General features: G+C 33.4%; 1 protein-coding gene across 1 annotated transcript; it reads right to left on the reverse strand.

The window, feature by feature from the left end:
- Positions 1–267: 267 nt before the first annotated feature.
- LOC143061002 (uncharacterized) lies at positions 268–22,929 on the reverse strand. Its single transcript, XM_076233666.1, has 7 exons — positions 22,837–22,929; positions 16,995–17,106; positions 9,436–9,548; positions 6,080–6,414; positions 4,877–4,923; positions 4,332–4,514; positions 268–271 (listed from the first exon to the last, which is right to left on the reverse strand). The coding sequence occupies exons 4-7, from the start codon at positions 6,392–6,394 to the stop codon at positions 268–270; spliced, it is 549 nt and encodes a 182-aa protein (XP_076089781.1). The 5' UTR covers positions 6,395–6,414; positions 9,436–9,548; positions 16,995–17,106; positions 22,837–22,929.
- Positions 22,930–24,930: the final 2,001 nt, after the last annotated feature.

The raw sequence follows: 24,930 nt of genomic DNA on the forward strand, positions 1-24,930 counted from the left end.
GGAACCACACTTTTGTCCTCTTTCTGCAAGTGCCCTCTGACAATTCCATCATATATGTGGTAAGTTTCTGAAACAAGATAAAATTAGATACAATTCTTTCACTGAATACAAGAGATAAGATAATAGAAGTTGCTTTTTTTTAAATCATAATTGAACAACATCAAAAACAACTGAAGGATATCCAAAAATTGATGTGCCTTTTTTAATTCAATCTTATGAAAACTGAGCCTACCCCAAGTTTTGTCACATATCTCAAACTTATTTTGTCTATCTGTAGAAAAATTACAACTTAACCTGTTCAGGTCATTTATTTATTCTTTTAAAGTTGAATATTCATTATTTTAATTCTGTAGGCTGTAAGACACTTTCAAATTGCATGATTAATTCTAAACAAAATGGAACATGCTATATACAATACATGTTTTATTGATGATTGGATTTCATGTGGAAAGTTCATGGACAAGATCTTTTTGCAATAGTCACAAAAACTTGACATTATCAATGATCAAGAAATGAGGCAAAGATCCTATGAAACTTGACATAAAATGAATTATTCTATACAACAAATACTATTAATTAAGGACACACATTCAAACTTACCAGTTACCATTTTAAACTTAAACATGTTGATAACACAAATATTTACATTTTGAAAACAATTTTTAGCTTTGCCGTATCTAATTTTTCTAGAAATAAAATTGAGAATGGAAATGGGGAATGTGTCAAAGAGACAACAACCCGACCATAGAGCAGACAACAGCAGAAGGTCACCAACAAGTCTTCAATGCAGGGAGAAATTCCCACACCCGGAGGCGTCCTTCAGCTGGCCCGTAAACAAATATATACACTAGTTCAGTGATAATGAACACCATACTAAACTCCAAATTGTACACAAGAAACTAAAATTAAAAACAATACAAGACTAACACAGGCCAGAGGTTCCTGACTTGGGACAGGCGCAAAATTGCGGCGGGGTTAAACATGTTTATGAGATCTCAACCCTCCCCCTATACCTCTAGCCAATGCAGAAAAGTAAACGCATAACAATACGCACATTAAAATTCAGTTCAAAAGAAGTCCAAGTCTGATGTCAGAAAATGTAACGAAAGAAAATAAACAAAATGACTATAATACATAAATAACATCAGACTACTAGCAGTTAACTGACATGCCAGCTCCAGACTTCAATTAAACTGATTGAAAGATTATGTCTTCATCATATGAATATCAGGCACAATCCTTCCCTTGAGGGGTTTAGTATCATATCATCATAACATATATGAGGAGAACATAACCCGTGTCATGCCAACAACTGGTTTTTAAATAAATGTGTTTAGTTCCGATGCAAAGACCCTATAAGTGAATCAATTTTAACGCCAAAATATGCAATCTTTAATGACCTGACAACAGTATGGTAACTATATCCCTTCTTAATAAGTCTATTTAAAGGTTTTGTTAGCTTCTGAGGTGAATACTGACATTTTTGTGCTTTTTAAAGAATATTTCCATAAAATATTGGATGTGAAATACCTGAACATATAAGAAGTCTGCATGTAGAGCTATATTTACGAATGATGTCCTTATACCGATGATAAAATTTAGTAAATGTTTTGACTAGTTTGTGATATCGAAAACCCTGGTGTAATAATTTTTCAGTAATACATAAATTTCTCTCATTAAAATCTAAAACATTGTTACATACACGAGCGAATCATACAAGTTGAGATATATAAACACAGTAAGATGGTGAAAAGGGAACGTCACCATCTGAAAATGGATAATTAACGATAGGAAATGAAAAATCATCTCTTTTATCATAAATTTTAGCATTACTTAAGCTTTCCGTTAATACCTTTTTTCTCCAACATGTTGTAGTTCAGTTGTCTTTGAGTTAATGATTTATCTCCATGGTTAAAAACAAACTCCGGAATTTCTTTTCTATTCACTATAGCACAGTAGTTGTATGATAACTTAGCAAAGTGTGATCTCTTAGGAACACTAACTATTCCTTCATACTCAGAAAATCCATCACCAATATCTCTGTTAAAATATTTATCTATTTTACAAGTTGTTGTTTTGGAGGGCAACTACTAAAATTACTGACTATTCAGGTTTTCTCTTAGATCACGTCTGATAATAATTAAGAATTTCCCAATTTTGAATCTCAAAAAAAGTCATTAAAATCTTTGTAATAATGTTAACTAATACCTTGACAATGAACATTTAAGCACATTGATAAGATAGTTGAGCCAAAAAAAGTCATTATTTTAGGGCCAAAGTACAACCCTTTTTTCAGGGTAAAATTATAGCAAATAGTGAAATAATTTATGCCTTGAGCAACAAAAATTATTTTTTCAGAATAATCATTTAATTAGTATCATGATGAAAGTAACAAGACAGCCCAACATTAAAAATATCATTTCTATTAAAAAAAATATAGCAGTAAAAGTCTAAAATGTTACAAGCTCAACATGTTAGGCTTGAATTAATATATCCCACTGAAAGTATGTAATGGGCTCTTTATTATACCACTTGTTCAATACTGTTCATAAACTTCTATAGGAAATGTTTCTTTTTAATGAATCAGCATTTCATGTGTATTTCAGAATAGAAACCATTTATTATCAAATGAAAAGATCTCTGAAGACTGACGTCTGTAGCTGGATATAAATTAAATATAGGTACCAGTCTTGTATTACAACTCCTGTTTCCGGTGCATGTCAAAACATGGAGGGAAACAAAATAGTCCATTTTTTTCTGAATTTTTTTCTGGACTCAATTTTTTCTGTTTGATTATAGGTTTATGCTGAATTGAAACACATATATAGATTTAAAAAAAATCTTGCATCTTTTTGGGGATATCAATCCAGGAAAGTGGATGGATATCATGTTTACTGTATATCTCACTGAAAAATTTAAAGAAATGCCAGAAATAAACCAATATTGTTTGAGAAATGCCTCTTGCAAAAATTTACAAGTTCCAAAAGCCAAAACAGAGCTTTATAAGAAATCTCTTATATATTCAGGATCTATTTTATGGAATAACTTACCAATATCCCTGAAAAAATCAACCTCAAGTACAAGCTCATTCAAAAAAGATTTAAAAAATTACTTGATGGAACATTAAGATGCTGTGCGTTTTTTATATGCATAATAATTTTCACACACTTACTCAAACTTATGATATTGTTAATGCCAATACTATACATGTCATATATGAATTTGTAACTTTTGCCTGTTTTGAAAATTGTATATTTCATAACAATTTTTTATTTCATTATTCATGTATGTGTGTCTGTTTGATATTTTGTAATTGTTTGTTATATTTCATTGTATTTCATGAGGGCCTCAGGGAAGATTAGCTTCATAGCTAACTGTGTAACCCTCTTTAAATAAAGAATTATTATTATTATTATTATTATTATTTTACTGAAAGTGGTGCAGCCTAGAAAAAACAGCAAACAGAAAGTAGAAAAAAAATATTTTGACTTCTGGGTTACGTAACTTTTTATTCTTCGTGGCATGACCCACTTTTTTTTTTTATTAAATCACAATTTCACATTAGTACATACATGATATGAACATGAAATTTTTTTTCTATGTAGCATTTTTTATTTTTTTATTTTCAAACATCAGCTGTTTAGCATGTACGCCTATGAAGCAGTCAATTACAAGACTGCAACCTATATATAAACGCACAAGCTTGTGAAATCAAATTATTATGACTGTTTTGGGTCTATTTGCTATATTTCATAGATTCGAAATATAAGTATATAATCATTTAACCTGTATAGGAAAGTTTTTTTGTGAGGCGATTCAGTCATCAAAAAGATTTTTTCAGTTGTCTCCCTTATTTCACTTTAAAATGTTGACATAACTTTTTCTTTAATGTATGAATATCATACTAAACAAATATGCAACTCATCCAAAAGGTCGATTTATAGATTGCATAAATACAGATTCAAATGAGTTGAATTATTGACTTGCAAGCCAATATTTAACATATCAGCTGTATTTTATTTTTTAGCTTATTCTAATGTAATGAAATTGAACCAAACTGACTTCTAATGGCAAAATTAATTTTTCTACACTCTGTTTTTGTTAATGTTTCCCATTTCCATTCTCAAATGTTTTGAAACAGCCAAACCCAAAAAATGTTGTGTTTTTTGTGTTGGTTTTTTTGCCTTATTTGTACCTTATGCCACTTTAATGTGCAGAGTAAATATTTCCTGAAAGTTATTGAAATTATCATTTAACAAGTCTAACTAAAAAAAATATTTTCATAGGCTCTACTGTTGTAAGGCCAACAAAAAACAGTGCAAGCAACATACCTTTTCCACTTCAACTTTTGCACAGCTTTATTTTGAGATATGCCTTCAATTTTTATTATAACAGTGTCTTCCCTAGAATCATTTAGTAAAGTAGGTGCTACAATAACATGAAAATGATAATCCCTCTGCACTTGATTGTTGTCAACATTTCTTTGTTGGTCCTCAGGTTTTTTTTCTGCATTACTGAAATGTAAAGGATACATATATCTTATACAAATGACAATAAAGACAAAATAAGAAATATCAATATTCCTCAAGTCCTCAAAAGTTATCATATTGAGACCTAGCTGTTGATCTTTTTTTATTTTTTTTATCACTACAAACTTGCAAATGTCACCTTTGTTTCGACTTTCCAAGACCTCAAAATGGCCTACTATGAAAAAAGATATTATACATTCCCTTTAGAAAATTTATGAAATTGATTTTTAATATTCTGTAAATTTCATTGTTAACTTCTAAATCATTTCCATAGAGATAAGATACATTCTCTGTGTTTATTTATTATTTTTGTTGTTGTTGTTAAGATTTTCTACTGTTACAACCACCTTCTTGAATTCTGATGTCCTGATGTCTTCTGTAGTTCATCTCCATGCTGTCAATAAAGAATAGAAGGAAATATTGAAGAAAAAAAAAGTTTTGTTTTTTAAAATTGCAACACAATGTAAATATTGTCAAGAAAAGTACATTTGAAATTTTATTTAGAATTAATGGAGAACACGGATGATGCCCCTGCTTGAAAACAACATTATACAGGAACAAAACACAAGACTGATCAAAGTGATGCTACCCAAATTTGAAATTGGTCTGAGTTTTGTGGTAATACATATTGTCAATAGGTGTCATATTGTTGGTTTGGGCAAACTTAAGTAACAGAACCGTTTATAAAGGGACATTACTCGAGAATGGTTAAAGTAACCCCACCAAAATTCCAATTTGATCTGTATTTTATGGAAATAAGCATTGTGTATAAGTTTGATAGCATTTGGTAGAGGCTTAAGTTAACTTTACTTAAGTTAGAGAACAGAAACTAAAAATTTGACAATTTTTCCATTTATAAAGAGGCATATCTCTAGAACAGTTAAAGTGACACCACTAAAATTCAAACTTGATCGGTATATTGTAGTAATAAGCCTTGTGTATAAGTGTCATACTATTTTTATGAGGCAAACTCAAGTTAGAGAACAGAAACTAATTTTGGGACTACGGATGTATGCATGTACAGTACGACAGACAAGGGTTAAATTTAATGACCCCTCCACTACAGTGGTGGCATAATTAAAAAAAATACTTAAAACACAATGTGTTGTAAAGGCTTGTTTTACAATCCCGATATTGGGATTTGGGTTGAGGCATGAAAATCAGGATAGTTGGCAGGTCTAAATCTCACAAATTCTAGGGTTTCAGCTTGAGCTCAACCAGATAAATAAAGTTAACCACTGGTTCACTAGGATCATAGACTATCTATTTTACAACTATCACTTGGGACACAATACAGTCCCATATTACAAGACACTAAGGACATGATTGCTTGTGTGCTAATCAATCAAATAATTTAAGCATTTGATAGGTTAACACTTCCAAGATACTAATTTTAATCAAAAATGCCTTGTTACAGATAAAGGTGTTTGAACTTTCCAATATTTTTGGAAATATGGAAAATTGATGGGATTTGATTTCACACTGATGATGAACACATGGATTAGGAGAGCTTAAAGGTAGAAAAAATGCAAAATTTTTACATATTTTACCTGCTTATATTCATCATGATTCTTTCCATGTGACTTATCGCCAACTGTTCCAGTTTCTGAATAACCTGATCCCTGCTGCCCACCTTGCCTTGACTGTTCTTTCCTAGCTTTTCTTTCCCTTTTCTTCAGTCTGTTCAAATCTGAGCGTCCTGGACCATGAGATTTCTTTGGATTGCTATTCCTGCTACCCCTAGCCCCTTCAGCGTTGTTATTTGTATCATCATCTGTAGAAGAATCACTTGTGTCGTCTCTGTCATTCTCTTTTAAAACACTGGAGTCTGTGTTAGTTGTCATTCCCATATAATTGTTTCCCATAGCAAATCCAAATCGATTGCCTAATATGAAAATTCATGTCACACATAATAAGTCATTAGTAAGTGCAGTGTACAGAAAAAAACATTTATAACCAGGGCAGAGTCTTTCTGATAGTGCAGTGTAAAAAAATTAGTAAATTAATTGGAGTTGTATTTCATTAGTCTACAATCTGTTAAACTGTAATCAATAATCATTTATTAATAAATTCTAAAAAAATGCACATGATCTCATGCTTTGCATATCCCCACTTGTAAGTAAAAATTGATAAGGGTTCTCCGAAACCCAGTGTCTCGCCTACTTTTGCTGTTAATCGCAGACTCAACAAAAGAGGGAAAAAATCAATAAAAATATACCTCTCAATAATTGTAATCTTTTGATTGAGAGAAGCTTCTATCCAAGTTTGGGTAAAAATCCAGGATAGTTTATGAATCTAAAAAATATTTTAAAATCTTACTGCAGACTGTATGTAATGTTAACTTCATGAAAAACTACGGTAAGTCCATTTATAAGTAAAATACAGATAAACAGGTACAAAATTTTAACAAAATTTCGTTCTAAATACTAGCTTTTGTTCATAAACAAGCTTCTGTCCAAGTTTGGTACAAATCCAAGAAATATAAGAAAGTTATTAAAATTTTAAAAACTTTAATCTCAGAGTGAATATATTGTTTCCAGGCAGAAAAAGTCCATTTATAAGTAAAATACGGGAAAAATGAAAAAAAAATTTCACAAAATTTACTTCTAGATACTAGCTTTTGATCATAAACAAGCTTCAGTCCAAGTTTGTTACAAATCCAGGAGAGTTTAAGAAAGTTTTATAAAATTTTTAAAACTTTAACCTCAGAGTGAATGTATTGATTCCAAGCAGAAAAACTAAGTCCATTTATAAGTAAAATATGGGAAAAATGGATCTTTGTTTTACAAAATTTACTTCTGGATACAATCTTATGATCATAAACAAGCTTCAGTCCAAGTTTAGTACAAATCCGGGATAGTTTAAGAAAGTTTTATTAAATTTTAAAAACTTTAACCACAGAGTGAATTTTAAGTTTCAGGTCTGAAAAACTAAGTCCATTTATAAGTAAAATACAGAAAAAGAGGAATTTTATTTTTACAAAATTAATTCTGGATACTATATTATGATCATAAACAAGCTTCTGTCCAAGTTTGGTGTCACAGAATAGAAGTCCCTTCATAATGTAAGTTCCAAAAGGAAAAAATATTCTGGAATATTATTTCCACAGGAATAAATATTACAATATATGTTGAAAACGGAATAATTGGTATAGAATATTTGTTCAAACAGGAATAGATATTATGACAATGTTTATAACAAAGTTTCCATTTGAACTTCTGTTAGGCGGAACAAATATACGTTGACAAATGTCATGTTTTTCTGCAGAAAAACTAATAGATATAGGAAGATGTGGTGTGAGTGCCAAAAAGACAACTCTCAATCCAAATAACAATTTATAAAAGTAAACCATTTATATAGGTCAATGTATGGCCTTCAACACAGGAGCCTTGGCTCACACCGAACAACAAGCTATAAAGGGCCCAAAAATTACTAGTGTAAAACCATTCAAACGGGAAAACCAACAGTCTAATCTATATAAAACAAGAATGTGTCCCAAGTACACGGATGCCCCACTCGCACTATCATTTTCTATGTTCAGTGGACCATGAAATTGGGGTCAAAACTTTAATTTGGAATTAAAATTAGAAAGATCTTATCATAGGGAACATGTGTACTAAGTTTCAAGTTGATTAGACTTCAACTTCTTCAAAAACTACCTTGACCAAAAACTTTAAGCTGAAGCAAACAGACGCACAGACGGATGAACGGACACACTGACGGACGAACGGACGCACAGATGGACGAACAGACGCACAGACGAACGGAGGCACAGACCAGAAAACATAATTCCCCTCTACTATCGTAGGTGGGGCATAAAAACGGGAAACGAGAAACACGTATAAATTACATAAACAAACGACAACTACTGTACATCAGATTCCTGACTTAAGACAGGTGCAAACATTTGCAGCGGGATTAAACGTTTTAATGGTACCAAACCTTCTCCCTTTTTCTGAAACAAAAGCATAACATCACAACATAGAAAAACACATAATAAAATATGAATTGGCAGGCCTAACTCCATCAAAAAACGTAAATTAACACACTATGAACGAATAAATTTGATCTGCGATATCTGAATGCAAATGCACAGTTAATAAAATATTAGGGACAAACATTCAAGGCCAAAAAGCAAACAAAAAAGTCCAAACAAAGCCATGGCAAGACACCACTGCGAAATATTTAACCCTTCGAAAATAATCACTTTTGAGAAAAAAACGGTTTTAATAATACAGGTAAATCTTGAAGTTTATACAAATGTAGTACGAATAAGTGAAAATTAGAAGAAATTCCAAATAATCAAAGCTGGTATATAGACAAGATCCATAATAATATAAAATAACAAAAAAGCATTATAAACAGTATCAACAGGTCGCATTAACACGAAAATACGATATGAGAGTACTAGCAGTTCCTGACAGCTAGTTAAAAGCCAAAAACAATTAATAATAAAAAATCATGCATCAGAGACTAAGTCCATTTATAAGTAAAATACAGAAAAAAAATGGAATTTTATTTTTACAAAATTAACTTCTGGATAAGCACTAGCTTCTGTCCAAGTTTGATAGAAATTCAGGATAGTTTAAGAAAGTTATGAAAATTTCAAAAACTTCAACCACAGAGTGAATATTTGTGGACGCCGACAGAATGTAGGATCGCTGTGTCTCGCTTTTTTTTACTAAAGGCTTGGCCAAAATATTCCAAAACTGGAAGTAGATGTCCAAGAGATTTAAAAGACACAGTCACACATTACAACTCATCACTGTTGGGCTGCTGTCCATATTTAAGGTAATTCTATCAATATAGTACCTGAGAAAATATTTGTTGGATGTCACAGGAAAGCTGACAAGGTGAATGCAATACAGCTTAAACTTTAAGGGTGAGTTATTATCATTATAGTTACCATCAGTAGCTTGGTAAAAAGAGTTGCTTGGATAGAGAGTACTCCAGGTAACAGGCACATAGTGTCCACTGGTATACAATGGAATGTATCTCTGTGTAGATGATGTAGGAATTCTACAACAAATTGTTTCTTTATAAATGACATACACATGAATACTATTAAGTTGTATACAAATGTATTGTGGTTAAAATTTATTCTATCATTCCTAAAGAAGGAGTTGGTTCACTAACTCATAAATTTAGCCCTAATATCTGACAAATTCACTAAGTTAAAATAACATTTTTTCACTTATACTGTCATAAGTGACGTGATTGCAACGTCATAATGAAGGTTCAAGGGCATTGGTCCGAAAGGTTGTTGGTCCGAAGGGTCTTTGATCCGAAAGGTCATTGGTCCAAAGGGTCATTGGTCCGAAAGGCCGTCTATTTACTATGAAGATTTGACAAATCCTTACTAGGGGGAGTAGGGTATGCCGAGTACAAAATATTCGGTTTTCTCCGGTTAATTTCGTCCATAATTCAGGATTATACGGCCTCATTTCGGCACAACTCAGCCAATTCCGTAGCTACATTATTGAGGGTCGGATAAGGGCGGGAACCGGAAGTCAGGGGTGGGAACCGGGAGTAAAGGGGTGCGGGTGTAACGGTTTATTTCTTCCTCTGTGATATTTTATCCTGATGATAATTTGTCCCGGTAATTTTTTTCCAGCCATGGTATTTCACAGGTTGATTTTTTCCAGAGGAGTGAAAATCTATCTGTGTTATGCAGATAGTATGTACCGGTATATATTTGCCGTACTATATTTCACAGAACCATGTGAAATAGAGTCTTATTAACTACTATGTAAGTTACTCACAACCAATATATACCCAACTATAATTATAAAATGTTTCACAAAGGTAGACTAAATTTGCATAATTTATCAAAGGGAGGTAATTATGAGCAATTTATATTTTAAAGACATTAATATAATATATTCTGAATCTATTTTATAGCGAAATTTTTATTTGAATCTTATTTTTTATATATTCATTTATATAAAAAGATGACTTACAACTTGATTTAATAAGACAGATAACATTTCACAGGTAAAAACTATCCAGCTGTTAAACATGCTATTGTTCCAATATATTGTTATGCTATGATTTATCTGATTTACATATAATCAACAACTACATCTCTGTCCCCAGACAAAACTATTTATATAGTTAAAAATATCATCATAATCAAATTTTTCTATTACTGTTAACGGTAGCAATATGCAACTATATTTCTACCTTACTTTTAAATTTATATGTGTACTGAGATCTGAAAACAACTCACTTTTACATGAATTTCACTAACCTTATTATTTTCACAATTACGATCTTTGAAATTACTTCTGATTTTCTTCCCTATGTTTCATGATAATTTTCTTTTTAAAAGGATGATATGGACTTGAATACATTTTTTTGTATTTCAGGAAATTTTTTCAAGGATAATTTGTGAAATTATTTCCCATTATAATATATATTTTTTTTTTCCCGTGTCACACTGTCCCTATTTTTATATACGATGGACACCCGAATGCAAAAATTGTAAGTTCGTACGAAGTTGGTCCCGATCTCGTTAAAATACCAAAAAGTGACCGAAGAAAGTACGATGAATAACGAAGTCTATACGATGGTGCCGAAATTATATACGATAGCAAAAGATGGACATACTATGGTTAACCGAAGACGGGTATTTAAGCTTCATATCTCAGCCGAAGCCTACACGATGGATCACGAAGGCTACACGATGGATTACGAAGGCTACACGATGGATTACGATGATAGCGCGATGGCCATACGATGTCTAAAAGATACGAACAGAATTTCGACAACATATCGTTTCTGTACGTTCCATGTATGGCGGGAAATCAATCTTTTTGTCTAATTCTTATAAAACTTAGTTTATTATCCCCTCGCCTACTACATGTAAGTTGCGTGTATATAAAATTGTTATTGACACTCTAGACCGAAAATGCTCAAAACTTGGTATGGTGTTACTCGTGAAAAATATCTTAAGCGCTATTGACTTTAAAGTTCAAAGGTCGAGGTCACAGTGGCAGTTGTAATACAAGGCAATATCACCCTTGTGGACACTCTAAAACCAATATGCTTCAAAAGATTTTAACCACATTTGGTGTTCCTCCTTGTAATGATCTGACATTTTTTACGTTCAAGGCCAAAGGTCAAGGTCATGCAGATGGACTTGTTTTTTCTCCTTGAAATAGCATAATACACAGGAATTTGTTGCTCATTTTTTTACCTGCTGGTTCTAAAGACAATAATAAAGGTATTTCCAGTTACTGAATGTTTTGGTTGATTTCTAGAAAAATAGTTTATGTATCAAATATGCATATTCAATTTACCATTTTCTGCATGTGTATATACAAATATAGTGTCTATATTTGTCCCCAATATGTTACATACAAGGGGATGCCACGCTCGGCATTGCCTTGTTTGAACTGTAAAATGTGTGCACTAGTCTGAATAATCACCCATAATTATGCCCATGTTTACGAGGGTATCACCAGCCCAGTAGTCAGCACTTCGGTGTTGACATGAATATCAATTATATGGTCATTTTTATAAATTTTCTGTATAAAAACAATTTTTCGAAAAACTAAGGATTTTCGTACCCCAGGAGTAGATTACCTTAGTCGTATTTGGCACAACTTTTTGGAATTTTGGGTCCTCAATGCTCTTCAACTTTGTATTTGTTTGGCTTTTTAACTATTTTGATCTGAGCGTCACTGATGAGTCTTATGTAGACGAAACGCGCGTCTGGCGTATAAAATTATAATCCTGGTACTTTTGATAACTATTTACTGATGTATCTTAAGGGCATACGATACAGTTTTGAACCTGTATTTAGAAGTTGATGAAAATTTGCATATAGGCTATTTTTTACCTGATTAAATCAAATATGTTATAAAAAATATACCTTCATGTGTTACTTTTTGAGTAAAATGAGGTCGAAATTTTGTATATTTGCTCAAAATTCAACTTTGTGTCCGTATTTTCTTTTTCGAAAAGAACAACATAATTTTTTTGTTTTAATAGATAAACACAAATTGTTTTTTGTTAAATAATCGGTAAATTATGCATTTTTTATTCAGAAGTAACTCGTATTTATCAAATGTTCATGAATAGAGGAAAAAACGTCATGTTTTGCTGCATGTTTATCAAAATTAAAAAAATTGCGCTATTTACAGTTTTATAAAATTTGGGTCACATAATCTCCTTGCAAAATGACACAAATTGCCGTTTTAAAAAATAGGGGTCCATGCACTCGTTTTCAAATTAAATCAGTTTGAATGAGAAAAATCAGTCGAAAAATGCATCTTTTCCCGATATGTCATAGTTTGACGTCGCAAAAATAACATTTTACATTAGCAACGTCATTACCTCCCCTGTAACTGTATCGTATGCCCTTAATTAAAGGTAAGGTAATGAGTTCGTTGATCCCTTTTATTCAAAAACAGCTTTTTCCAGGAGAATATCATAATAATATAGACAAAAGGAAGGATGTGCGGAAAGCAACAAATGCGGCAAAATATGACATATAGAAAACAAAATGGTTATGGAGTAAACATTCGTGTGACAACAACTCAGACGATACATAAAAAATCAGAATAATGAAGAAAAAGTTGGTTTCCCTATATACGTTTACCTGCAGTGTTGGTGTACGAGGCACGTTTATGATTTTCATTATGTTACTTGATATGGAAAATTGACAAAAAATAATATTTTATTTGTAAAAGTAAATCCTGAGCCTGTAATAGCTGCTCTTCTTGTTCCATTTGAATTAATAGAAACAACGCTGTCGCCTTTCTTGTTCTCATAGAATCATATGATATGAGCTCCATGTTTTGTGAACGTCTTTCTTAACTGTCATATTAGACTGACCAGTGCATATCGCGCATGGCACTTAAAATGTATTTTAACGCGAAAATTAACTTACATTTAGCTGGATTTATTGCCGTCGTAGTTCTATCTTGTCGCCTTCGTACTTTTATTCGATGGCAACACGACGGGATTACGAGGTCTTCACGAAGTCGTGTTGCCATCGTAAGACCTTCGGTTATCTTTGTGATTCATTCGTGTAGACATCGTAATGTCAAAACTGCCCGATGGAAACGATGGAAACACGAATGCAATACGATGTGCAAAGATGCATTCCCGGTGACATTACGATAGTGAGGATGGTGATACGAACTCAATTAGAACCCTCAACATCGGACGCACCTTCGGGGATTTTTTAACATGTTAAAAAATTTAGAATCCTTCCAGAAGTTGTCCCCGAAGGCTAGAAAAAGTTGCCGATGTTTCTACGATGGTTAAAGATGGCACTACGAATAGCCCGATCTGGATACGATCAGTCCCGATTTTGAAAATTTCCATTATCGTGTTGCCATCGGCGTAAAAATCGGGACAGTGTGACGCGGGCATTAACAATTTCGCTTTATTTCAAATACACTATTATTATTTCATTGTATTTTTAAAGGATAATTTTTTTCTAATAACTATTCAATAAGTTAACTACCCAGATAGAATTCCACGCCAAAGGATAAAATATCCCAGGGAAATAGTTTCCTCCGGAAAAAAAAATAACAACAACTACTGTGACATTTTTTCCTCCGGATCAAATTTCACCCGGATATAATTTTGCTTTACACGGGCAGACGGGAGCCGGCAATAAAGGGTGCGGGGAGGCGGGAACTGGAAGGCAGAAGGGCACGGGAACAGGAAGTTGGGGGCGAGAAGTGGATATTACTACCCCCTTCTTCTCCTATCCCCCCTCCTAATTAAGTTCGTATTTTGTCAGACAATTTTAAATTGTTTATTTTCACTCAGTTAAATAAAATAACTTTAGCAGTGAAATCATGATTGAGCTAGTCTCCTATCCTCGTGTGTGTGTGTGCCAATTCGACAATTCAAAAAATGGGAAAGTGGGGGTACAGGATTTGAGGGGACGGGAAAAGGTGCCGACCGTAGACAAGATGGGTAAAATATCGGAATGTGCTAGGAGGTAATGGTAATCGACAAGACAGAGATTGGGATGACAGATCAGGGATATCTAATCCCTGCTCTCCGCTACCTCTTTCCACGTACCTCCGCTTCCCCTGATCTCCCCTTTTTCACTTTTTCGTTTTACCCCTGTTTTTGTCGCTCCCCACCCCCTTAGTCACCTTGGCTTTCCAAACCCTTCCACCACCCTCACCAACCCTCTATCACCATACCAACGCTCCCTGTTGGATATGTGATAGAGGGGTGACGAGATAGTGATAACTTCCCTTAATGAGGGTGTAACCTCCCTTTTTGTACGCGGGATTCGGTCCGTTTGTAAGAGCGTATGCGGCACTTATGCAGGCGAGTACTGTACGCAAGAGTCCAAAATTTACCCTGTAAGCTGTACTCGCTGCCAGTGTTAAATAGACGTTCAAAAACTTAAATTGTACGCTGGATTCACTGCTATTTTTAAGCGTACGCTGGACTCGAGGGGGGGGTATACCCCCCTTAATTTTGTTCTTCCTCTATAATGTGAGATTGTATGACTCTCATCTCGCTGCAACAATCAATTGTTATATGTTTACAAGTGTCTTTTAGATTACCAAAGCGTCATAGAACACCAGTCTTCATTGTTTTGTTTGTTTTTGTTTTTGTTTTAAGTGACCTAATTGGGTTACTCTGAGAAGCCCCGCAATCGAATGACATTCCACGTTTCTTAACGTCCATATAAACTTCCATATTAATATATAGTCAAAGGACGGATTCAGGAAAGAGAGAGTAGGGTCAACCCTAGATCCAAATTATTTTGTTTTATTTTGTATTATTAGATAATGGATATATATGGTAGGTATGTTAATTGTAGCAACACCTTTTTTGGATACGCAATCAATACTGGAAGAAAAAGTTGGAAGGTTAGCGGGAAACATACATATATTTTGTTTGTCCGCTTGCTAATTTGTGAGAATATAAACCTAAGTCATCAATGAAGCGAAAAATGTAGGTTAAAGTGACATGAAAGTCATTGGGCCGTGGAACACTACTCAAGACACTTCCACAGGTTAAGTATCATTACTATACCATCTGTTCTTTGCGAGATATGGACCTTAAACAAGAACTTAACTGGAGTCATTGAAGCATAAAATGTAGGTCAAAGTGACTTAAAAGTCATTGGGCCGTGGACAACTACCCAAGACGCTTCTACGGGTGAAGTATCATTGCTATACGATGTTTACTTTCAGAGATTTGGACCACCGTCTCCCGCCCCATCAACCCCAGCACCCCCACTTTTCCATTTTTCCATTTTTTATTTTACCCCGTTTTTTCGCCCGTTTTCTCCCCGCTCCCCGTCCCCTTTGACCCCGCTTCCCGCCCCTTTGACTTCCGCTTCCCTCCCCTCTACCCCGTCCCCTCTGTCCACCCTCTTATCTATGTTGATAAACAAGGAGGTAGTTATTCCCACTTCCCGTCCCATTCACCCCGGTTCTTGTCCCTAACTCCCGGGTTCCTGTCCCCTCCGTTCCCGGTTCCCCGTCCCTTGTCTCCCGGTTCCCGCCCCATGTCTCCCTGGTTCCGGGCCTGTCCATCCCTCCTTACTAGGGAGATGATTATTAACGTAGTATTACTGACTAGTACCCTTCGGACTATTGACCCTTCAGACCATTGACCCTTCGGACTATTGACCTTTCGGACCAACGACCCTTCGGACTATTGACCCTTCGGACTATTGACCTTTCGGACCAACGAACTGATCCCCATAAGGAAGGGGAATTTCATTAAATCCTGATTTTTGGCACTATACTGCAAAATTTATGACCGTTTTCTGAAAAATTAAGAGTTGGGCAACACTTCAACCACTTTATACAACATTTTCTTTTCTTTATACTAAAAATGTCAATGGACGAGGGGGAACACTGATCCACTACTCCAACTGATGATCATATTTTACACCAAATTTAATATGCAAACCATGCAAAAGTTTCCAAGAAGTCAATGAACCATGAGGACAGGGAACAGGCCAGCCTATAATCTCTATGAAAATGAGAAGTGCAGTTGCTCATTCAACTGCATACCAATTATCACTGACCTATTACCAGTGAGTTCCTCATAAACTGATGTCAACCTATTCACAAATTAATACATGTAAACTAAGTAAAAGTTTTAAAGTCAATAGACCATGACTAAGGGGGCAGGGCCAAATAATCTCAATAGATATAAGATATGAAAATGCTTATTCCAATGCATACCAAATATCATTGACCTACAATTAGCATGTGGTTCCCCAAAAACACACCTAATCACAAACTCATACATTGTTGATTTCATCCCAGCTGTCAATGGAAACACCATATATCTAGGTCTCCAGACAAAATCATGAGCAAAGCCAATTAATAAGTCATTTGACCTTCATCTTATGCAACAGATGAGTATCCATATATGCACCAAAACATACAGCAATATTTCACAAACTTTTCTTTATTTTTCTTTAATTCCTTCTTAAGACATGTATGATGTATTACTTACCTTGAAAATTGAGGCGTATTAAATCCTCCTCTATCATAAATACTGTTGCCATACGGATAGTCCAATAAAAAAGTATCAGATGTAAATGGGTCATAATATAGATTGGTCTCAGCTGAAAAGAAGAGATATTAAATTCTATTAATAAACATATTATGTAGACTATAGAAGATATGATATGAATGCCAATGAGGCAACTCTCCATCCAAGTCAAAATTAGTAAAATGTAAATCATTATAGTACATTGATACCTTTAGAAAGTACTAAACCCCTAATGGGAAGGATTGTGCCTGATGTTCATATGATGAAATCATAATCTTTCAGTCAGTTTAATTGAAGTCTGGAGCTGGCATGTCAGTTAACTGCTAGTAGTCTGTTGTTATTTATGTATTATTGTCATTTTGTTTATTTTCTTTGGTTACATCTTCTGACATCAGACTCAGACTTCTCATGAACTGAATTTTAATGTGCGTATTGTTATGCGTTTACTTTTCTACATTGGCTAGAGGTATAGGGGAGGGTTGAGATCTCACAAACATGTTTAACCCCGCCGCATTTTTGCGCCTGTCCCAAGTCAGGAGCCTCTGGCCTTTGTTAGTCTTGTATTATTTTAATTTTAGTTTCTTGTGTACAATTTGGAAATTAGTATGGTGTTCATTATCACTGAACTAGTATATATTTGTTTAGGGGCCAGCTGAAGGACACCTCCGGGTGCGGGAATTTCTCGCTATATTGAAGACCTGTTGGTGACCTTCTGCTGTTGTTTTTTTCTATGGTCGGGTTGTTGTCTCTTTGGCACATTCCCCATTTCCATTCTCAATTTAACTTACTATAATTAAACAAGAAAAAGACATTATTGTTCAAATTCTGAAATATTATTTGAATTCTATCTGACAGGCACAATAAGAATGTGACTTTTAATCCCTAAAGGAAAATGCATGGCATGGACTGATGAAATTCCATTTCTATCAACAAAATTCTAAGATAAAGCTTAACTCTAAAATGCAAAAAAAATAATATATTGAATACATGTCAGTAAAAAATCCATTGTCAAAAACAATAAAAAAAATAAGAATGTGTCACAAGTACAGGGATGTCCTATCTGCACTATCACTTTCTATGTTCAGTGGACCCTGAAGATGGGATAAAATCTCTAATTTGGCATTAAAATTTGAAAGATCATATCATAGGTAACATGTTTACTAAGTTTCAAGTTAATTGGACTTCAACTTCATCAAAAACTACCTGGACCAAAAACTTTAACCTGAAGTGGAACAGACGGATGAACGATCGGACGGAGGCACAGACCAGAAAACATAATGCCCATAAATGGGGCATAAAAAATCTGACCCAGTTGTTGTTTGACAATGAATTCTTTACTGATATGTATTCAATTTCAACATATTTATTTTTTGCATTTTAGAGTTAAATAATATCATTTAATTTTCAATGACAAATTATTGTTTACAAATGACAGACCCGAACTTTTAAGATTGAATAACTTTTGAATAAAATAACTTCAGTCTTTTTAATACACAGCTGCGCCATGAGTGCATGATATGCTCGTTGTCTTGTGAAAAAAAAAATGTTTTTTGAATAACACGGGTTGTACATGATCATTGATGTCATGTTTAGTTATCCTTACTCATTTCTTATTCCTGCTCAATAGGAAGTTTACATAAGAGACAGAAAAAAAATTGCTCACAACATGTTTTATATGTTTTTAACCAAAAAGCTAGATAAAAATTCAATAACTCAAAAAAAAATATCAAGAACCATCACTAAAAAGTATAAAGATCTTAAGATTAATATAACAAAGAAGTGTGTAAAGTTTTAAGCAATAATCATTAATGGTTTTTGAGATACGGTGTGTGACATGGGAAAAAAAAACTTTCTTTTTATAAAAATTCAATAACTCTAAAATAAAATTTTGAGTCATCACGAGAGTATACAGATCTTTAGATTAATATAACTAAGAAGTGTGTAAAGTTTTAAGCAATTATCATAAATCGTTTTTGAGATACCGTGTGACAGGTGAAAACCTGCCCCTCCTTTTTTTTTGCACACGCTGAAATGTCTCGCCTTCTTTACTAATCATTGATATTATGTTGATAGTCCTAAATATAAAGCTTTATTACAACTGTCACATAAACCTAACATTAACTCAGAAAACTACAAATTTACCAATGAACCATGAAAATGAGGTCAAGGTCAGATGAACCATGTCAGGCAGACATGTACAGCTAACAATTCTTCCATACAACAAATATAGTTGACCTATTGCTTATAGTTTAAGAAAAACAGACCAAAACATAAAAACTTAACATTGAACAATGAACTGTGAAAATGAGGTCAAGGTCACATAAAATCTGAGCGACTGACATATAGATCATAAAATATCTCCATACACCAAACATAGTTGTCTTATTGCATATAGTGTTAGATAATAAGACCAATTTGAAAACGGGACCAAAAATTAAGAATCTACATACACAGTTAGATTTGGCATATCAAAGAACCCCAATTATTCAATTTTTGATGAAATCAAACAAAGTTTAATTTTGGACCCTTTGGGCACCTTATTCCTGAACTATTAATACCAAAACTCCCAAAATAAATCCCCACCTTCCTTTTATGGTCATAAACCTTGTGTTAAAATTTTATAGATTTCTATTAACTTATACTAAAGTTATGGTGCGAAAACCAAGAAAAATGCTTATTTGGGCACTTTTTTGGCCCCTAATTCCTAAACTGTTGGAACCAAAACTCCCAAAATCAATCCCAACCTTCTTTTTGTGGTCATAAACCTTATGTTTATACAAAATTCTCAGAAATGATCCTGAATATGTTTAATTGTCATTTGTTCCATGTTTGCAATGTGTTCTGATTCTTTGTAAATATTTTTTAGGGTAAATTTATTTCTGTTTGATGTGATGCTGTTCTAATCTTATTTTAATTGTCTTTTGTTTATACTGTATCTCTTCTGTGGTAATCTGTTATGTGATTGGGAAATGTGTGTTAACACCTGAGCAAACATCCAACCTCATATCTTCTTGCAAATTCTTTGACCTGACAATTAAACCATCCTGATCTAACTTTCGGCCCTATATTTTAATTTTGCTAATAAATGTGTCAGTGAACAAAATCCTCAAAGTCACACATAATGAGTTCATATTAATTTCATAGTAATTTAAATAATTTAATTACCCCTGATTTCTTTCAGAACACACTGTTTGAACTCATGATATGTAAAATTAAGGATTTAGTGCTCACATTATTATCAACCTAATTTTCCCTGCTATCACCTATCTTGTAAATAAACTCCTGGGAAATACTGTGTAGCAATGCCATTGGTATTCATGTTTGAATTAAACATAAATCATAATTTAATTTGCAACTTTTATTTTATATATATACATCACGATTATAATTTGGCCCTTGGGGAAACTACTCAGCTAAAAAATTTAATTTTTTGCTCCATGCCTAAACCAAGAGCCTAGCTATGTGCATACTGAAAAGTAGCAAAGTATAGACCCCTGGCTTGACATCACACCAATCCAATTGGAACGATGGTTCAAAATAAATGCATGAGGCTATCAGGAAGCCTATGAGGCTATCATTCCTAGAGGCTATCATGCCTATGAGGCTATGAGGAAGCCTATAATGAGACAATGAGGAAGCCTGTAAGGAGGCTATGAGGAAGCCTAGTAGTGTTGATGTTGAATTGGTGTTGGAATGAATTTGTATGAAATTTGACAGTTTATCCCCAGAAATTCTTGGGGAATGAGTGAAATTTTTGAAACAACCAGTGATAAAATTTCATAAATGAAATGAAATCAATAAACATAATGCTGAGATTGCTTCCCCTGTCATGGCAATATTGAAGGTGAAAGGAGGGGTCGGTGGGAGGCAAGTTTTTAGCTAAAACACTATTAGCACTATTAGCCAAGATTATTCTATAACTGCTTAATCTGCATTTAGATAAATGAATACTCAAGGCAGCATACACAGGTTTTTTAATACACAACTTCTTAATGGGATACTCCTAAGTGGGAGGAGTTAAAACTGCACCCAGATTAATGTATCAAGAAACAAAGGACAAAGGAAGCCAAATGCCACAAGTGGTCACTAATTAACAAGACATGTATATTTGTATTGGAACTGATGAAATTAGACCTCCTGCTAAGAACATGTGATAAACTTCATATCTAACTGATTGACATATGATAATAAATCTGTTTCATCTCAACAGCAAAGAAAATACACATCCTGGGAAAATCCTAAAATAATGACTACTGAGTAATTAAAATCAAATTATGTATAAACATAACTTATATAACATATAAGTACCTATTTATACAAAATTCTCAGAAATGATCCTGAATATGTTTAATTGTCATTTGTTCCATGTTTGCAATGTGTTCTGATTCTTTGTAAATATTTTTTAGGGTAAATTTATTTCTGTTTGATGTGATGCTGTTCTAATCTTATTTTAATTGTCTTTTGTTTATACTGTATCTTTTCTGTGGTAATCTGTTATGTAATAGGGAAATGTGTGTTAACACCTGAGCAAACATCCAACCTCATATCTTCTTGCAAATTCTTTGACCTGACAATTAAACCATCCTGATCTAACTTTCGGCCCTATATTTTAATTTTGCTAATAAATGTGTCAGTGAACAAAATCCTCAAAGTCACACATAATGAGTTCATATTAATTTCATAGTAATTTAAATAATTTAATTACCCCTGATTTCTTTCAGAACACACTGTTTGAACTCATGATATGTAAAATTAAGGATTTAGTGCTCACATTATTATCAACCTAATTTTCCCTGCTATCACCTATCTTGTAAATAAACTCCTGGGAAATACTGTGTAGCAATGCCATTGGTATTCATGTTTGAATTAAACATAAATCATAATTTAATTTGCAACTTTTATTTTATATATATACATCACGATTATAATTTGGCCCTTGGGGAAACTACTCAGCTAAAAAATTTAATTTTTTGCTCCATGCCTAAACCAAGAGCCTAGCTATGTGCATACTGAAAAGTAGCAAAGTATAGACCCCTGGCTTGACATCACACCAATCCAATTGGAACGATGGTTCAAAATAAATGCATGAGGCTATCAGGAAGCCTATGAGGCTATCATTCCTAGAGGCTATCATGCCTATGAGGCTATGAGGAAGCCTATAATGAGACAATGAGGAAGCCTGTAAGGAGGCTATGAGGAAGCCTAGTAGTGTTGATGTTGAATTGGTGTTGGAATGAATTTGTATGAAATTTGACAGTTTATCCCCAGAAATTCTTGGGGGATGAGTGAAATTTTTGAAACAACCAGTGATAAAATTTCATAAATGGCCATAACACAGATGGTAACAGCTGAGTGTCCCCAAGGATTTGTGAGGTTAGGGAGGGGGTACCTTCAATAAAGCCATGAAATAAAAAAAAATAAAAAAATAATAAAAATAATAAATGTTATCACATAATAATACACAATATCAAAATCAATTGAAACCTTATGTTTAAATTTCATTGATTTCTATTTACTTATACTAAAGTTATAGTGCGAAAACCAAGAAAATGCTTATTTGGGCCCTTTTTGGCCCCTAATTCCTAAACTGTTGGGACCAAAACTCCCAAAATCAATCCCAACCTTCCATTTGTGGTCATAAACCTTGTGTTTAAATTTAATAGATTTCTATTCACTTATACTAAAGTTATAGTACGAAAACCAAATGTCTTTGGATAAGGACGACGACAACGACAAAGCCAACGTGATACCAATATACAACAAAAAAATTTTCAATTTTTGCGGTTGTATAAAAAGTAAGTACCTGAATATTGTTGTGTTGGTAAAGGAGCTGGTCTACGTCTTGGTGTTTGCAGGTAAGGGGAAAACTCCAATGGATCTACACTGCTGCCACCTGTTGTCCCTGTATATAGAGGAGAAATTCTATTGTTTGTACTATTTATGCATTGAAAATTGTGAAACAGACCTATATGCTGGACACCACTCTTCATAAATCTGGGAAAAACATAGAAAACATACATGATGATGTTCAAGAAGATTTGTACAGGGTTGAAGAGTGGTGTAAAATGAACAACATGTTCATTAATGCAAATAAAACAAAATGTTTGGTTACTGGAACAAAACAGAAACTATCAATTCAGACCTATCAACCAAACTTGATAATAAATTCAAAAGTATTACAAAATTCTTCATGTGAAAAATTATTAGGTGTTAAAATTGACAACACGCTTAACTGGAAAAATCAAATTGACCAAGTTTGTGTTAATATATCATCCCAGTGGCGTAGCTAGGCTATTTTCAAGTGTACGCCCGAACCACGGGCGAGGGGTTTGGGGTCCCCAATCGGGTTCAGGTGCATTGTGAACACTCGTAAAGGGTCCTGTGGAACCCTGGTTCTCGCCTGGGATAACTTCCCGTGAAAAGAGAATCAATTTATCAGTACATTACAGATAATTTTTTCTTTATCTGGAATATTAACTTCTTCCCAAATTTCATGACAATGTCTGAAGGTTTTCTGATTTATCATGTAAAAAATAATAATCCCAGAAAATGAACAAATATATAACACGGTACCATTCGATTGAAAAGTATATGTCACTTGTATTCGCAATTAAAAGCTACTGTCTGATGATTTACAAGGCTGATGTGCTTTTAACCAGTTCTTTTTAATTTATTTAGATTAATTTTTTTTAACCTAAATTCAAGTGTACGCCCGAGCGTTTTGACGTAAACGTAGTTACGCGCCTGCATCCAGAATATACCTTCTTTCTAAAATAAAGAAATTTTCAGATATAAATGCAAGGAAAACATATTACAATGGGTATATTCTTCCCTTAATTGACTACTGCTGTATTATTTGGGGTGAATGTAAAAATGAAGGGATAACAAGAATTTTAAAACTCCAAAAAAGGGCAGCAAGATTAATTCTAGATGCAGATCCTTTATCCCCTCAGCCCCCTTATTTAAAAAACTTGGGTGGATGACAGTTGACAATAGAATAAAATACCACAAATATTTACTTCTATATAAATGTATGGGTATAGAAGCACCAATGTACCTAGTTCAAAAGTTTAAACTGAAATCAGATAATAATCCTTACTCCTTAAGAGGTGTCACTCAAGGTAATCTGATAGTTCCTAAGCCAAAAGCTGAACTATTTAAGAAATCCTTTGCTTATTCTGGATCAGTATTATGGAAAGGACTACCACACACAATGCGTAAAGCTCAAAACACTTTTACTTTTAAGCAAAGTATCAAGAAGTACCTAACACAACCCTGATAAGAAATGTTTGCTACAATGTATTTGTATATTTTTTATTTTTTATTATTTTTATTTGATTTTTTGACTACATGTAAGACCTTTTAAATGATAAAAACATTTTAAAAGTTATCTTGGGCCAAACCGAATCGATTTTTTTGGTTGATTTTTGTACAATATCATAAAGTAATAACTAATAGTGTAATAAATAAAATTTGTAATGAAAAGCCAAAATTTTTGTACCCGCGAGCCTCCTTAAACAGCATTATATCTTATGTTAATAACAATACATTGAACTACATGAGTGTAAATTAACTATGTGTAAATATCTGTTTTGATTGTATTGTAATTTGTATGTGAGGGCCTCAGGGAAGATTAGTTTATTGTAACTAACTGAGTTTACCCTCTTTAAATAAAGAATTTATTATTATTATTATTATAAATGCTATGTGCTTGGTGAATTTTTTATTTGGTCCTTGTTCCTTTTTTTTTTTTGTCTGTTTCTAATGATGCAGCACTATCACATTTTATACTAATTATACACAAGAGTGCACATGCTGAAATGTCTCGCCTTCTTTACTAATCATTGATATTATATATGTTGATAGTCATAAACATAAAGCTTTATTACAACTGTCA

This window comes from Mytilus galloprovincialis, chromosome 1 (assembly GCF_965363235.1).
Source record: "Mytilus galloprovincialis chromosome 1, xbMytGall1.hap1.1, whole genome shotgun sequence".
NCBI classification, from domain to species: Eukaryota; Metazoa; Mollusca; class Bivalvia; order Mytilida; family Mytilidae; genus Mytilus; species Mytilus galloprovincialis.

Excerpts from the sequence above, each read along its gene's own strand:
- LOC143061002 (XM_076233666.1), bottom strand. The coding sequence starts at position 6,394 with ATGGGAAACAATTATATGGGAATGACAACTAACACAGACTCCAGTGTT. Across the intron at positions 4,924-6,079 it reads ATCATGATGAATATAAGCAG|CATGGAGATGAACTACAGAA; the intron begins GTAAAATATGTA and ends CTTTATTGACAG. Across the intron at positions 4,515-4,876 it reads GGACATCAGAATTCAAGAAG|TAATGCAGAAAAAAAACCTG; the intron begins GTGGTTGTAACA and ends TTTACATTTCAG.